The following is a 15,622-nucleotide window of genomic DNA, read 5'->3' as shown; positions in this document are numbered from 1 at the left end:
GAGTCAATCAGAAATTATGGATTAAATATACAAAAAAATTGTATTAAATGTCAGTGCACCCACTTTAAATGCCAAATCTCTATCATCTGCATAGGTGGTATTTGGGGTTTGGGTGTGAACTACACATTAAGTTGGTTTGATTGATAGATAGATGGATAGACAGTCATTTAAAAGGCTTCTTAAAATAACAAAAAAATGTTCCTTTTAAAGTTTTAAAATTTATTTAGCAGAAATATTTTAAGGAAAGGCACAAAGTAGTATGGCATTATAAAAATCACTGTTTAAAAAAGAAAAAAAAGATTCAAAAAATACACTGCCTAAGCTCTCAGTCTGTAAGTGGTTCACTCTGTTTAATTGAAGCCTGTACCAACTTATGACTGTAGTGTTCACTTAACTGATCATTCCAGTATTCTGCTTTTCATCTGTTTGTCATCTTACCCATTTCAGAGCTTTCAAAAACATTGAAAATAAGACACTGGCTACCTGATGGGTTTATTAGATACAGTTTAGAAATCACTAAAATTATTAAATTTATAGTACAGTTAAAAGGTATTCAATTCTTTTTTCTACATTTTGAGTCAAACATTATTCCACTAAAAAATTTACATTTAAAATGGTTAGTGCATATACAGTTATTTTTGTATACGCCTCATTGCTCTAAACAGTGAAACTTTGAGGCTTCAAAAAAGTAGTAATCATTAGACAGTCTTCATGGTGTTGGTACATGTAGTCAGCTACATAATAGAATACATGGCCTCAAGATACCTGTTTTTTCAGCTAACGTTCAGGAAATGCTGAATAATGTCAGATCACAAACCAGAATTCTGTTTTAGTGAAGAAAATTAATTTGTCAAGTATTGGTTGTGCTTTTCAACCCTTCTGAAGACCTGATGAGTGACGTCTGAATTTTCTTTGGAAATGCTTGATTTCTTATCAGATTTGCATTTGGAATCCTTTGGATTGTTACTTCATCTTAGTGTTGGCTATATTTTATTCTTACTGCTAGTTAAAAGTTAAAATAGCTAGTGCTTATTATGCCTTTAGTATGTGCCAAGCGTTGTGTAAAGTACTTTATATTCATTCTCATCTAATCCTCACGGTCACCCTGTAAGGGTGGTTACTGTTTCACAGATGAGTAAATTGAGGCCTAGAGTACCTCAACCTAAGATCAGACAGCTGTATAAATAGCATATTGCTTCACTTTGAATTCATGCAGTTAGACACCAGCGTCCCTTTGTGACTCATTTAAACCTATAGGTTTCTTTAGCCCTTTGGAGGGGAATGTATCTCCATTTACAACAAAGAAGAGTACTATATTCAAGGCATGTCTGAATTACATTAAATCCTATCCTTTTGCCCAGGGGAAATTTTTGTTCTTTTAGTTTTGAGGTGGTTTTTTTTTTTTAATTGTAGGAGATTAGATTGTATTTTCCAACCCATACCCGTATTAAGACATATTTAAACATGTACAGTTTAAGCCTTAACTTTCTGGGGCGCCTGACTAGCTCAGTCGGTAGAGCATCCAACTCTTGATCTTCGGGTTGTGAGTTCCAGCCCAACACTGGGTATAGATCTCACTTAAATAAATTAAACTTAAAAAAAAACAACAACAAAAAACCTTTCTGATCTTTTTAGGCTATATTTAGAATGGATTCATGATTTTTCCACTTGATTTAATAAATCCTTCAATTTAATTACTTTGTAGTATATCCATTGCCTTAACACTTTTAGCATAGTTTAGTAAAAGGAGAATTAAATTTAATTCAGTGTATTGGTAGGAATTAACTTAGAAGTAGGTAAGTTAATTTTTTGGTGAAAAGGTTTTACCTGGAAATTGACTAGATTATCTAAGTAGCTTATGTTCAGTTAAAGAACTTATTGTGGTTTTACCTGCTGTCATTGGTTTGATTTGATGGTTCCATTTTTATTTCATATTCTGTTTGACCTTCTTTTGTGGAATTTGTCATCTGAGCACACTTTGTGGTTGCATGGAATTAATTTGTAAGGCTCTAAAGTGTAGTATGTGAGATGTTAACCATTTTATCTTGTTGGAGTAAATAGTTCTAATGATGAAATTGAGCCTGAAGAACTATAAATGCACAGCTGGCTTAGTTGACATAAATTAATTAGTTATTGAAAGGAATATTGTTAGATCTTGGTCTCGTTTTTTTTTTGCATTAGCATCCTCAAATACCTTCTGAAAGTCAGGTTGCTAAATCACTGTATGAATAATTTGAAAGACATTAGAAATTACTTAAGTTTGTTTTTAATTTTAAATCCTTAAAGGATAATGAACTTTTCTGTTTTGCTACTTGCTGTTATTTTTGTTTTGGTAATCGGTTTTGAAAAAAATTTAAATTAGGTTAGTGAGGACACCTCTTAAGTTCTTTGATATTCTTTGGATTCAATGTGTCTAAGGTTTTTCTGAAATTTTTAGATTAAAAGGTACATTTGCTATTTTTATTAATTTCCTAAACACACTAGCTTCATCAAACTTTGTTAGGGTACATCTGTTCTTTAATTCTGTTTTATATTCATACTGAAATAAGTTGGTGCTTTTAGGCCCCCTTAGTGTAGTGAAATTCATAAATAACTGCGCTTTTTAGGCATCACATTTCGGGTCAAATTACCATCTAGTGTTAAACTCCAAATACAAATAGCAATGGTCCCAGGGTTATAATATAGGATCCCTTGTCAGGCATAGAACATGTTAAAGAACTAAAAATGTAATTTAATTTTAAATGAACGAAGAGTTACTGAACATCTATGCCTAACATCACTCTGCTTGTTTTTTGGGTGTTACAGAAATAAATTAAGATAAGATGCAGTCCTTAGGGTAATAAATATATATAAATGAGAAAACTGGAGAGAGTTTAAAAAATTATTTTTTTAACTAGCAAAGTTTTAGAACATGGGAAGCAACCTGATCTTGAGGGAAATGGGAAATCTTCATGGAAAAACAGCTTGGAAAGATATAGACATCTGTTAAAAACTGCTAGGATAGGAATTAATATGCATTTTGATTACAGTGGGTGAAATCCTTTAAAGTAAATCGTCATTTTTGGAAGAAACATAACTCTTCATATCAAAATTTGTCCTTGTAAATTACGATATTCCAGTTATATAAATGATGAAAGAGTTTGAGACACTGGCTGGACTGAGGTCCTCAGAGATGATCAGACATGAAGACAGGCTGAAATCACTAGTTTTCTGACTTTGAGAACATTTTCTTTATATCCTGCTGAGTGTTTTCAGCATTCTTTGAAGGTGTATATTGTCTCTTCCTTGGACCATAAATATTTGGGCAATAGATGGCCGAAGAGTATGGGAATACTGAAAATGTCACTGTATTGAGGAAAAGGTAAAAGCAGATGCAGATGTTATTTTGTCGTAAAATAGTTAATTATATGTGTAATTAAGCAGTTGGCAGAAATTTTTGGAAGTCCTCTTAAAATGTCCTATTACTACTCCTTACCTGGCCCTGCCCCAAGGTGCAGTGAAAGAAAATTGGTGGGGTCAGTCCTTAAATAGTTGCCTACCTTTTCCATAAGGAAGAACAATAGGGAGCTAAAGGACTCCTTGATTCTGAGGTGTTTTATACATGTTTCTGTCTTGTTTATTTAATTTTAACTTAAAGGTAGGATTTTTTAGTTGCTAGAGTAAGCTGAATTGTATATTTTGAACTATCCATTGTTTTAAGATTTATTTATGTGGCGGGGTTTAGAAGATACTGGCTAAGCACTTACATTTGAAGGGCAGCTAGATAATTAGAAAGTATGTGTCATAATTTTGTCTAAAATAAAGATGGCTATTTTGCATATGCATTTACATGGAGTGGCTCATCTTGCATTTTTGTGATTTTTTTGTAACAGTACCTTTAATGCTGTCTCAGTGTGGATATAAATTTATTGAAAAAATGTGGTTGTAAAAAGCAGCTTATTTTGAGTTATATATCCTTGAATGGGAAAACAAACCTACCCTACAGTCCTAGATTGGTACAGAATATCTTTATAAAAATTTATTCTTCACATACATAGGGACACTATGTTAAAAATATTCTAAACTTAAAATTACCATTATGTGTGCTGGTGACTTGCTGGTAGTTGCTTTAGTTGTTTTGTCTCCTATGGAATGAGTTTCTTTATAATGTGTTTCTTCCCTTGTATTTTAGCCAAGAGTTGAAGCTAAACCAGAAGTTCAGTCTCAGCCACCTCGTGTGCGTGAACAACGACCTAGAGAACGACCTGGTTTCCCTCCTAGAGGACCAAGACCAGGTGAGTCAGCCACCTCTGTGGCCTTTCGCTTTTAGTACTTGGAAAGTTGGAAAAGACTGAACTTAAAATACTATAATGTGCTTTATATACAGTTCCTTTCAATACAAAATTTCTTAAAGGTTTAAGTAACTTGCTAAAGTACAGTCTGGGGCAGAACAACTGACTTGTAGGGGAGGATTAGATGCCATGCGATGGAGACATGTATTTTGAAGGTGTAAAAATTTTGAGAAAGATTTTATTTGGTTATTGTCACTGGTTCTAAGAATTCAAAACCGAGCTGCCAATAACCTACTCTCTTACTTAGCGCTCTTATCTCTTCACAGATAAACAATAAGCACACCCTGATTCTTCTTATTTTGATTGTCTTAGGTATTAAGTAAGTTGCCATGATTTTTGACTTGTTTCCATTGTTAGCTAATATATGTAGCACCTCTATTTGAATTCTATAAGTATGTTTAGATTGCTTTTGGGAGGAGGTGGGAGATAGTATCTATTAATAGCATATGTAATTTTCCCCACAAAAGTAAAATAAAGTGATGTGTTACTAAACCAGAAGTCATGGGAACTGGGGTTTGTCCTAGCTTTGCTACTGCTTGAGTTTTATGGTCTTCGGTGAGACCCTTAAAATATGAGCTTCTCTTATGCCATTTAGTTATTACACAAACTTTTCTTATGTGATGCCTTTCTTAATATGCCTCACTGTGTTCTTTGTGTTATTGGGAGGATCAATGCAGACTATCTAAATAAGATATTATTACTATTAAATTTACTGATTTGGCTATAATTTCATACAACCAAAGATTAATTTGCAAACCTCAAAATACTAAACAATATCTGAAATTTGTTTGGTTCCTGGGTGATGGCAAGAGTTTGGTTAAGGAGGAACATTTGTACTAATGTTGGACTTTCATATAATCAGACCAGTAGATCTAGAAGAAGGTACTTTAGAGGTCTCGTCAGTACCCTCACTTTACACTTTGTGTCATGTTGTTTTTTAACTAATCTACTAATAATAGGCACTTCCACCTCTGTTCAAGGAGTTCACTCTCTTATTAAACTAAAACAAGAATATCTATTGTACATTCATTGCTTCGAGCTTAGTTATTATGTGACATTATAAACCTTAATATCTGTCCTATTCCTTTTCTCAGGCCGAGGAGATATTGAACAGAACGAATCTGACAACCGTAGAATAATTCGCTATCCAGACAGTCATCAGCTTTTTGTTGGTAACTTGCCACATGATATTGATGAAAATGAACTGAAAGAGTTCTTCATGAGTGAGTAGTTTATTTTACTTTATTGGAAAATTAAGCAGGGGGGAATAGAGCTTTTCTCATAATATAATTATAACTTTTTAGAAAAGCTTTTCTCTGTAAACTGTAGGTCTCCAGGTACCAGTCACTTTAATTGATCAGAAGGGAGTAGAAGGTTCTGTTAGATGTTTCCCATGACTGTACTTAGTGTTGACTGGCCTAGTTGGAGAGGGTAAAAAAAAGAGCTGATTCAACCTTAAATCTGGGGATGGGATTCTTTTGGAAAATATAAGTCAGAAATAGAAAATATCATTGTCTTTGTAAAATCTTGCATGTAACTTTCCTTTGGAGAGGACTGATTCAGAAGGGTAACAAACCAAGCAGCCAGGCTAGTTGTTGGCATCTTTGCGTGAATGACTTGTATGAGTGAATGTACCTTGGTTGTCACTGGATGTAGCAGCTTGTAACTTGTTTTGAATTGGTTCAAGTAGATTAAGGTTATTTCTCCTCAACAATTAAAGCTACAAAGTATTCTATTAAAACATGTATCATATGATCTCACTGATAGGAGGAGTTCTTAATCTCAGGAAACAAACTGAGTGTTGCTGGAGTGGTGGGGGGTGGGAGGGATGGGGTGGCTGGGTGATAGACATTGGGGAGGGTATGTGCTATGGTGAGCGCTGTGAATTGTGTAAGACTGTTGAATCACAGACCTGTACCTCTGAAACAAATAATACATTATATGTTAAAAAAAAAAAAAGAAGATAGTAGGAGGGGAAATCGGAGGGGGAGACGAACCATGAGAGACTACGGACTCTGAGAAACAAACTGAGGGTTCTAGAGGGGAGGGGGTTGGGGGGATGGGTTAGCCTGGTGATGGGTATTAAAGAGGGCACATATTGAATGGAGCACTGGGTGTTATACACGAACAATGAATCATGAAACACTACATCAAAAACTAATGTTGTATGGTGATTAACATAACATAATAAAATTAAAAAAATGTGAAAAAAAAATTTAACCCTTGGTGTGTAATAATATATATTTTCACAGGTTTTGGAAACGTTGTGGAACTTCGCATCAATACCAAGGGTGTTGGGGGAAAGCTTCCAAACTTTGGTTTTGTGGTTTTTGATGACTCTGAACCAGTTCAGAGAATCTTAATTGCAAAAGTAAGTGACTGAAAGGGTATACATAGTTCAAGACTTTATTATTCCTTATGTAATACTGATTAGGTGCATTTTAAAGCCATAGAAGATCTTTTCTTAATGGTGAAGCTAAAATAGTTTATCAGAAATGGTATTTATGCAAAGAATAAAGATTTGTTAGTAGTTTTAAAGTTTGAGGTGTGGATTTTTTATTTATTATTATTTTTTTACCACACAATTACTTACGACAGTCCAATTTGAGGTGTGGATTATTTTAAATTGCATTATTTGCTCTGGTGAAGAAGGTTGGAACAGATTGCATATTAAAAATTTCCTGGAAGTTTTTTGTCAGGATTTTCTTACATGACGGTTGCTCTCTAAACTGCCTGTGTAAATTTTTTTCTTTCCTCTTAAAGCCAATTATGTTCCGAGGTGAAGTACGTTTAAATGTGGAAGAGAAAAAAACAAGAGCTGCAAGAGAGCGAGAAACCAGAGGTGGTGGCGATGATCGCAGGGATATTAGGCGCAATGATCGAGGTCCTGGTGGTCCACGTGGCATTGTGGGTGGTGGAATGATGCGTGACCGGGATGGAAGAGGACCTCCTCCGAGAGGTGGCATGGCACAGAAACTGGGCTCTGGAAGAGGAACCGGGCAGATGGAAGGCCGCTTCACAGGACAGCGTCGCTGAAGCTCCACTGTTGGCAAAGTCTTGGCAGTGGTACATTATTCATCGTGTTTGCATTCTTGTTAATTTTTTTTGGCTTTGGAATGTGACACAGCCTTTTTGATCATTTCTTTGATGTGAAAAGCATCTTTTGGTTATCAGTTAAATTGAGGTGGACATTATTTCCCCAATTTCACAACAGGATTCACATTGTTAATTTATAAATCTAGACTTGGAGAATTAAGGACTGAGAAATGACCATATCTTAAACTATCTACAACAAAATGAACTTAAAAGGACATGCCCAACTGAATTCAGGTCCTTTGAGTCAAAAAAAAATCCTCTGCTGCACATTTTGTTTAAGTGTTACTGTTTCTGCCTATTAATGTTGGAAACAAAAATAGTGCAATTTGTGCAATTGGAGAATCTTGCCTTTTTTCTTGGCTCCCCCCCAAAATACAACCCAACAGAAACTTGTTATGCACTCATCAAAATGCACTAATGGGTACTCTGAACTCATTAACATTGACATCTGCAACAGGAGGCAACAGGGGAAAAAAAAACTTTCATCTTTTTTTTCCAGTAGAGAATAGTTTGTGAAATGATGAGGGCATTTTATCTGCTTGCTGTGACCAGCGTGTGTACACATAAACCTTAACAAGACTACAAGTATATTCCAGAAGGGAATCATTTAGTTATGAACTAAATAACAAAAATCAGAACTTCAAATGCTATGGTCTTGAATATTAGACCAGATTTAGTAGCTCCATATCTAAGATTTTTCTACCTGCCCCTCTTCAGTACAGGGATGGCTGGCTGCTCAACACACTCCTCCTCCCTTTTTCCTTTCTTTAAGCTGTGTACAGTGAAAATTGTCTTTACTGTATTTTTGTTCTCTGGTAATGTAATAAGCATGATGGTGCCTTCTATTAATACATCATTCCAGTCTTGCTGGTAATTTTGTACAGTATAGTGTATGAATTGCTGTGCTGCAAAGCCAAACAGCTGCAAAATGTTGAAAAATCATTGAAGTGTATAAAAATTGCAGTATCTTTAAAATCAGTAAAATTGACTAGCATATTATTTACTTTGTTCTTCAGTTAACAACTTTGTGTTCTCTGTGGGAGGGAGTCTTGTGTGTTTGGGAGGGAGAGGGAAGGAGGAGGAAGTCAGTTATTTGAGTAAGTCTCTTGTTGACTTTTCTCTTAGCATGAATGTGAACGTTGAAGCGTATCACTTGAGAGGTGCTTGGAAAAGTCAATCAACTTGATGTACATTTTTTATGACCTTTTTAAAGCAGTCAGATTCCATAAACGGCAAGTAAACCTGAAGTGAGGATACTGCAATTTTCAGAGAAAAGAACAGCAGCTCCTAAGTGTTTGCATTTTCTATTTGGGGGGCAGGGAACTGTCATTCATTTTGCACAATTCTTGAACTGATGTCAGCACCCGAGTGGCTCTGAATTTAAGTCTGGGACGACATCTTTTATTTTTACATAAATCTCTAAACAATTCTGTGAGCAAAGTTTGTAGCTGCTGGATTATTGTCTGTCTTTATAGCAAGTTCCAGTAAACCGCAAGTATGGCAAAGGATATCCAATTTTATGCTTGGAGCATTTGGTACATAACAGTTTCTGATGTTTCAGGCTAGGAGTGAGGTAAATTAAGTGTGACCACTTAAAGCTGCTTGTTAGCATGGAAGACTTCTCCATTCTTAGTAAAAACAAAAAAATGCACTTGACATAGTAGCAAACTGGATCTGAATTATGAAACTGTTTGCTATTTAGTAAACTAGCAAATGATGCACATATTTTGTTTTTCATGTACTGGGCAATATAAGTGAAATTAAATCTGTCCTTTTTCCCCCTTGAATGAGGTCTTCCATGTTTGGGGAAAAGTCTTGCACTATTTGCATATATTTTGGGGACACAGATTTCTCATAGTTTCCATTTGGGGGGGCTTAAAGATTTTTTCCTGTTTGAACACTTTTACACTTTCTGATGTATAGTACTTGAAGTTCTTACCAGAAAATTACTTTTGAGTTTTGAAGCCTTTATTCAAACTACTTTTAAATAAGTGGTTTATTGTCAGTGTTTTGTTTTGTTGTTTTTTTATAGCATATTTTTCCTCTATTCTTTTATTTCTTTCCTTCCCATTTTAAATATATATATAATTTCCAATCTAGGATATTGCCCTGCCACCCATGAAAACTCTGTTCTGGCACCAAAAGTAATGACAAATGTTAAGTGTAATAGAAAATTAAAGAGCCATTCAGCTTCAGTCTTTACATACCATGAATAAAACATTAAAACATCACATGGAGAAGTTTACATGGTGATTGTTCACCTGCAGTACTGTGGACTTTTAACATTTTGTCCCCTTTTCAGTGAACCAGAGTAAAAATATTCATTGACCATTACTGTTATTTGCTGATTTTTTTTTTTGTTTTGATGGTAATATTCTATCCTTATGACACTATTGCAACCAAATTGGCTTTACCATCTTGGCTTTAGTAGGTATAGAAGACAATGGATTACCATCTTTATTGCTGTAATGTGTTAAGCATTATATGCTAGTAGAACCTAGTTTAATTGTTTCAGGTGGAAAAGTATTCTTTGAGTTTCCATTTTGAATGTGTTTGGACTAAACAAACAATAAACTACTGATGTCTGCAGCTTTTATCTATGTCCCTAATTTAATCTGTAGGTTTGTGTTCCAAAGTATTTTCTCCTAATTGCATTTCATACAACCTAAGTAAAAATAAGGAATTGTTCTAAAACCAACTGCTGCTTGTTTGTGAAATTTGATGTCTAAAAAAGTAAAAACATTTAAGTACAACTTGAGCATGGTTATAGATGTATCCCAGTTCACTTAGCTAACTTGAATACAAGTTAAAGAATCGCATAAGGGAGTAAGTTTAAGGAAGGTGAGAATGATCGAAATTAAACTACTTATACTAAACGTTTATTTAATGAAAAACCAAAACTTGGGTTTTCTAAGGGATTGCTACCTCCTATCTCAGAAGGAAAGGGGATGGGAAGATTGAGTTTTTCTGAAATATAGGCATGACCCAATTCAGAAATTGGAACAAATTTGTCAAGCTCTAATAGAATATTAAAGGAAAAATAGTCACATTTGCAAGTATGTATTTCAAACGAAAAATGAGGTCCTAATGCATATATAATTTTAGAACTTGAGACTTTTGTTAAAGGGGATGGTTATAAATGATTTTTTCCTGATGATGTGTTCATAGCACTGTTTATGAAGATGACTTGAATCAGTCTTCACAAGTTTGTACTGGAGAGAAGCCAGAATAATCATTTCCATACTCTCAAAGAAGTAAGACTTAAGATTTTTGTAAATGTATAGTAAATTCACTTTCAATTCTAATTATAATGTAGTAATTTTTGATCTAACTTTATGACTAGGTAAAAACATTTTTTTAGGGATAAAATATATATGGTACACCATATTGAAACATCCAAATTTCAAGCAGCAAATTATCATTTGGTCCAGGAAACTTATGTGAAACAAAATATTTGAAAATTCAGCCACACAAGATGCTCCATTTCAGTTATGATAATGATGTAGTCTGTGGCAAGTGAAAGAAAATTTAGTGGGTAGGTGTTCATATTTTTCCTTTAAATTAGGACAACTTGCTCATCATTTATATTTTAACTACAGAAGAACAAAGACCCTTTTTCCCCCTTTTCTGTGTTCCATAAGATTTTCTAATTATTTAGTAGTAGACTATTTTGGTTCGTTTGATGCCAGAGTTCTAAATTATTTAAAATGACTGGATAAATGAACAATATCACATCATGAACAAAATTTTCCTTTGTGATAGGTTTCAGTAGGTTCATATAGAGTAAATGTTTAAGATAATTTATGTTATTAAGCCAAATAATTCCTAAGTAATGAAGTTTCTGGGTGTTTGGTGGTTTTTTTTGACAAATAGAGACTAAAATCTTTGAATCCGTTTATGTATATATGCACGTTTTATGTTTAACATGCTTCAGAATAGGAAAGTGTTTTTAGCATTACCAGATACCAGGGAAAATGCTATAAATGCAGATTCAGAATTAAACATTTACAGACAGATTAGTATGCTTCTATTGCCAAATTAATTTATCTCTTTGGCCTTGATCTCGGAGATTTTTTTTTTCCAAGAGTTTGATAAAGCTGGCTGCCTATTCAAATGCTTTCTTTCACTTTTGTGACTTAGTATTCTTTTAACTGCTCTTGTTTTCTGTGCTTGATCTTACCACCTCAGAACTGCAGGCACGCCAACCATCCCCACGCCCAGTCCCTTCTGTCCTCCGTCTCTTTCCTGGTAAACTTTGGGTGGTGTCATTTAGCCCAGGCACAACTTTAGCTTCAACATACTGTCCATTCAGTGGCTTCCATATAGTAAAATGGTCAGGAGGAGGCCTTTGGAGACGGCCTGGGCTTCAGTGGCAGCTCCACCATTCAGTGGTTGATCTTGTTTGGTGCTTCTGTTCACTCATTTGTGAGGTGGGTGACTGTGAGGGTTCTCGGTGACTTAGTCTCAGAGCCCCTCAAACAGCTACGGGTAGTGGGTCCTCTGCAAGTGTTAACCTGTCACTATTTTTGACTTCATCGCATTTTTGCTGTTGTCCTCTCCTGTGATCCCAAATACGTTTTTGTTTGTTTTTTAAGATTATTTATTTGAGAGAGAGCGGAGGGACAGAGCGGGAGGAGGAAGCAGATTGCCTGCAGAGCTCGGAGCCTGATCCCACGACCCCGAGATTATGACCTAACCCGAAATCAAGAGTCAGACGCCTAACCAGCTGAGCCATTCGGGTGCCCCCCAAACACTTCCCTTTCTGCCGTGGACCTCTGAAGTCCTAGAAAATTCAAAGTTCAGAAGTCCAAGACAATGTATTTTCTCTTAAGTGATTTATGTATACCTGGCTCTCTAATAATGAACATCCCACTTTTCTGACCTATTTAACCTAGAAATATCTGAAGTCTCATCTGCTCTCAATTTTCTGTCTCCCTCCTATCCATTTTTCAGGCTGTAAGAAGTATGTGGGTGCATAGTTAAGAAGGTGGCTAGGGGGCATACCATAAAGGGCCTTGCTGGCCTTAAGGAGGTTGGTCTTAAGAGCAGTGGGAAGTTGAAAATTTCAACAAGTGGGGGCACGTAATTCTTTTTTCTAAAGATTTTATTTATCTGACAGACACAGCGAGAGAGGGAACACAAGCAGGGGGAGAGGGAGAGGGAGAAGCAGGCTTCCTGCTGAGCAGGGAGCCCGATGCAGGGCTCGATCCCAGGACCCTGGGATCATGACCTGAGCCGAAGGCAGATGCTTAATGACAGCCACCCAGGCGCCCCCTGCCCCACGTAATTCTATTTTGAAATGTCTCTAGCTACATAGTAAACAAATTGAAGGAGTTCTGTGATGAGTAAATCAGGTAAATGGATACTGCCAGTATCTCAGTCAAGAGCTGTGATACTTGAGTGGTGGTACTAGGTTGTACTGAAGTGTGCTGCTAGAGTATTGGTGTTAGAAATGTAAAGAATTTGAAAGACTTGGGTAAAATGGCCAGGGCTTGGTGAGGGAAAGGGTGGTCTCAGAAGAATTCTAAGTTTCTCCCTTGCATAATTGGAGAAATAAAATGCTTTGTGGAACACAAGGGAAAATGCTTTCTGGGTGAGGAGGCAGGAGTGCTAGTGAAACCCTCTTGGATTTTGATGTTAAACTGGACCTGAAAAGATCAGTCTGTAGGATTGTGCAAAATTTTGGCTTGTGCTTTATTTTAGTATATGAAATAGTCAATTTTATGTATACTTACTGCAATTAAAAACATGCTGTGCACATGATAGAAAATACAGATAATCGAAAAGAATGAACTCCCATAGTCTAATCTGTAGATGTCCCTGTAAATACCTTAGCATGGGTGTATGTGTTTTCCTATATACTGTTATACTCTTCTTAATAACAAACTGTTTAACACTTGATAAAGTGTAGATTGAGCCACCTCTGCGTGCCAGACACTGTTCTTGATTTTGAAGTTATGTGAGTGAATAAGAAGTCCATTGGTCTCCCTGAGCTTATTAATAATGGTGAAGTGTAGTTGTAAATGCTATGCAAAGCATTAAGATAATACATAGCCACTGTGTGGCAACTTTAGGATGGTGTTCCCTGATCATCCATTCTGGCACTCCAGCCAGAGGGACCAGCTAATTTAAAGCCTGTAAAATTGGAAAAGCAGGGAAGGTAAGAAGATGCTGGGATTGGTGAAGTGGGGTCAAGAGTTGTCAGAATAGTTAAGAGGTAGTGTAGGAGACATAAGCGGATTAGATCACCTCAACCAGGGTAAGGAATTTGATTATTTTTCTAATTGCTTCAGGAAGCCGTTAAAAAATTAAGCACGGGAATGATAGAGTAATGCCATGTCAAGAATACATGGTATGAGGGGTTCCCGGGTGGCTCAGTCGGTTGAGTGTCTCTGCCTTTGGCTCGGGTCATGAGCTCAGGGTCCTGGGATTGAGTCCTGCGTGGGGCTCCCTGCTCAGCAGGGAGCCTTCTTCTCCCTCTCTTCCCCACCTGTCACTCTGTCTCTCAAATAATTAAAATCTTAAAAAAAAAAATACATGGTAGGAGGACAGAATGGAAGCAGGAAAACTAAAAAGCTATTGTAATTCAAGACTTAACATCAGAGGGAAGGAAATAGATTTAGCTTATTTTTTGGCACCTGAATTTAGGAGGTGTTTTGATAAAAGGAATTGACAAGTTCTGGATAGCATAGAGCTATCAATGAAAAGCAGACGTTTCCACTTTAAAATAGTGCAACCAGTAAAATATCTTTACACCCATTTTTATCTCTAAAATGAGTTTTCTATATTGGGCACCTGGGTGGCTCAGATGGTTAAGCGTCTGCCTTCGGCTCAGGTCATGATCCCAGGGTCCTGGGATCGAGTTCTGCGTCAGGCTCCCTGCTCCTTGGGAGCCTGCTTCTCCCTCTGCCTCTCTCTCTCTGTCTCTCTCTCTCTCTCTCTGTCTTTCATGACTAAATAAAATCTTTTAAAAAAATAAAATGAGTATTATATTTAAAGGTAAATTGAGTCACACTTCTGGTAGCTTTACATCTGGTTTCATATTTAGACAAGATAAGTCATTATTTTACAGCCAAGGAGACTGAAGCTCAGAAAGGATATTGCAGTCATACTAGTATGACATGATTTGAAATAACTGCATTAGCCAAAAGGGTCAATCTACTTTAAAGGATGATTTATTTTAGAAAATGAGTTTGAGGGGCGCCTGGGTGGCTCAGTTGGTGAAGCGTCTGCCTTCACCTCAGGTCATGATCCTAGGGTCCTGGGATCGAGCCTCACATCAGGCTCCCCACTCCATGGGGGACCCGTTTCTCCCTCTCCCTCTGACTGCTGCTCCGCTGCTTGTATTCTCTCTCTCTGTCAAATAAAATCTTTAAAAAAAAAAAATGAGTTTGGGGTGCCTGGGTGGCTCAGTCGTTAAGCGTCTGCCTTCGGCTCAGGTCATGATCCCAGGGTCCTGGGATCGAGCCCCGCATTGGGCTCCCTGCTTTGCAGGAAGCCTGCTTCTCCCTCTCCCATTCCCCCTGCTTGTGTTCCCTCTCTCGCTGTCTCTCTCTGTCAAATAAATAAATAAAATCTTTAAAAAAAAAATGAGTTTGAAATACCAGAAATTTAAACTTTGAATGCAGTGCTTTTTTATCCTGGGGTTATTTTAGCAAATTGTAAAATCACAGCCTCCAGCTTTAGTTGGATCCTAAAATTAAGGCTCCCTTAATCAGGAACTACATTCAGGAACCACAGCATTAAGTAATGAGGCAGAGTAGAGAATTGGACAGAAGTCAAATCGCTGCAGGGGTGCCTGACTGGCTTGGTAGAGCACGTGACTCTTGAACTCTGGATCTTGAGTGCAAGTCCCACGTTAGGGGTAGACTTTGAAAAAAGTCATTGAGAAATCAAATAGCTGTCAAGTACTCCACATCTCTGAACTGATGAATAATTTCTGAGGGCCCATCATTTTACATACATTTTTTAAAACCGAATACCCTATTAAGTTTAATTTTTTTTTTTTTTTTTTTTAAAGAGGTGAACTGGGCTCCTGGGTGGCTCAGTCGGTTAAGCATCGGTCTGCCTTCGGCTCAGGTCATGATCCCAGAATCCTGGGATCCAGTCCCACATTGGGCTCCCTGCTCAGCGGGGAGTCTGCTTCTCTGCCCCTCCACTGGCTGGTGCTTTCTCTCTTGCTCACTCTCTCTCTC

The 15,622-nt window shown here is 36.7% G+C and overlaps 1 protein-coding gene across 3 annotated transcripts in view; it reads left to right on the top strand.

The window, feature by feature from the left end:
* G3BP2 (G3BP stress granule assembly factor 2) overlaps positions 1–10,023 on the top strand; it is a 33,670-nt gene extending 23,647 nt beyond the window's left edge. For all 3 annotated transcript variants that reach the window (XM_073891792.1, XM_025886938.2, XM_025886940.2), the window contains 4 exons: positions 4,172–4,274; positions 5,426–5,554; positions 6,584–6,702; positions 7,095–10,023. In XM_073891792.1, coding sequence (XP_073747893.1) covers positions 4,172–4,274; positions 5,426–5,554; positions 6,584–6,702; positions 7,095–7,367 — 624 coding nt within the window. In that variant the 3' untranslated portion in view covers positions 7,368–10,023. The remainder of the gene's footprint in view (positions 1–4,171; positions 4,275–5,425; positions 5,555–6,583; positions 6,703–7,094) is intronic.
* The last annotated feature ends 5,599 nt before the right edge of the window (positions 10,024–15,622 follow it).

The sequence above is a fragment of the Callorhinus ursinus genome, unplaced genomic scaffold (assembly GCF_003265705.2).
Source record: "Callorhinus ursinus isolate GAN/ISIS: 27379988/994484 unplaced genomic scaffold, GSC_fseal_2.0 scaffold4, whole genome shotgun sequence".
In the NCBI taxonomy this organism is placed as follows: Eukaryota; Metazoa; Chordata; class Mammalia; order Carnivora; family Otariidae; genus Callorhinus; species Callorhinus ursinus.
Note: the sequence above shows the minus strand (reverse complement) of the source record. Positions and strands in the feature narration are given on the sequence as shown.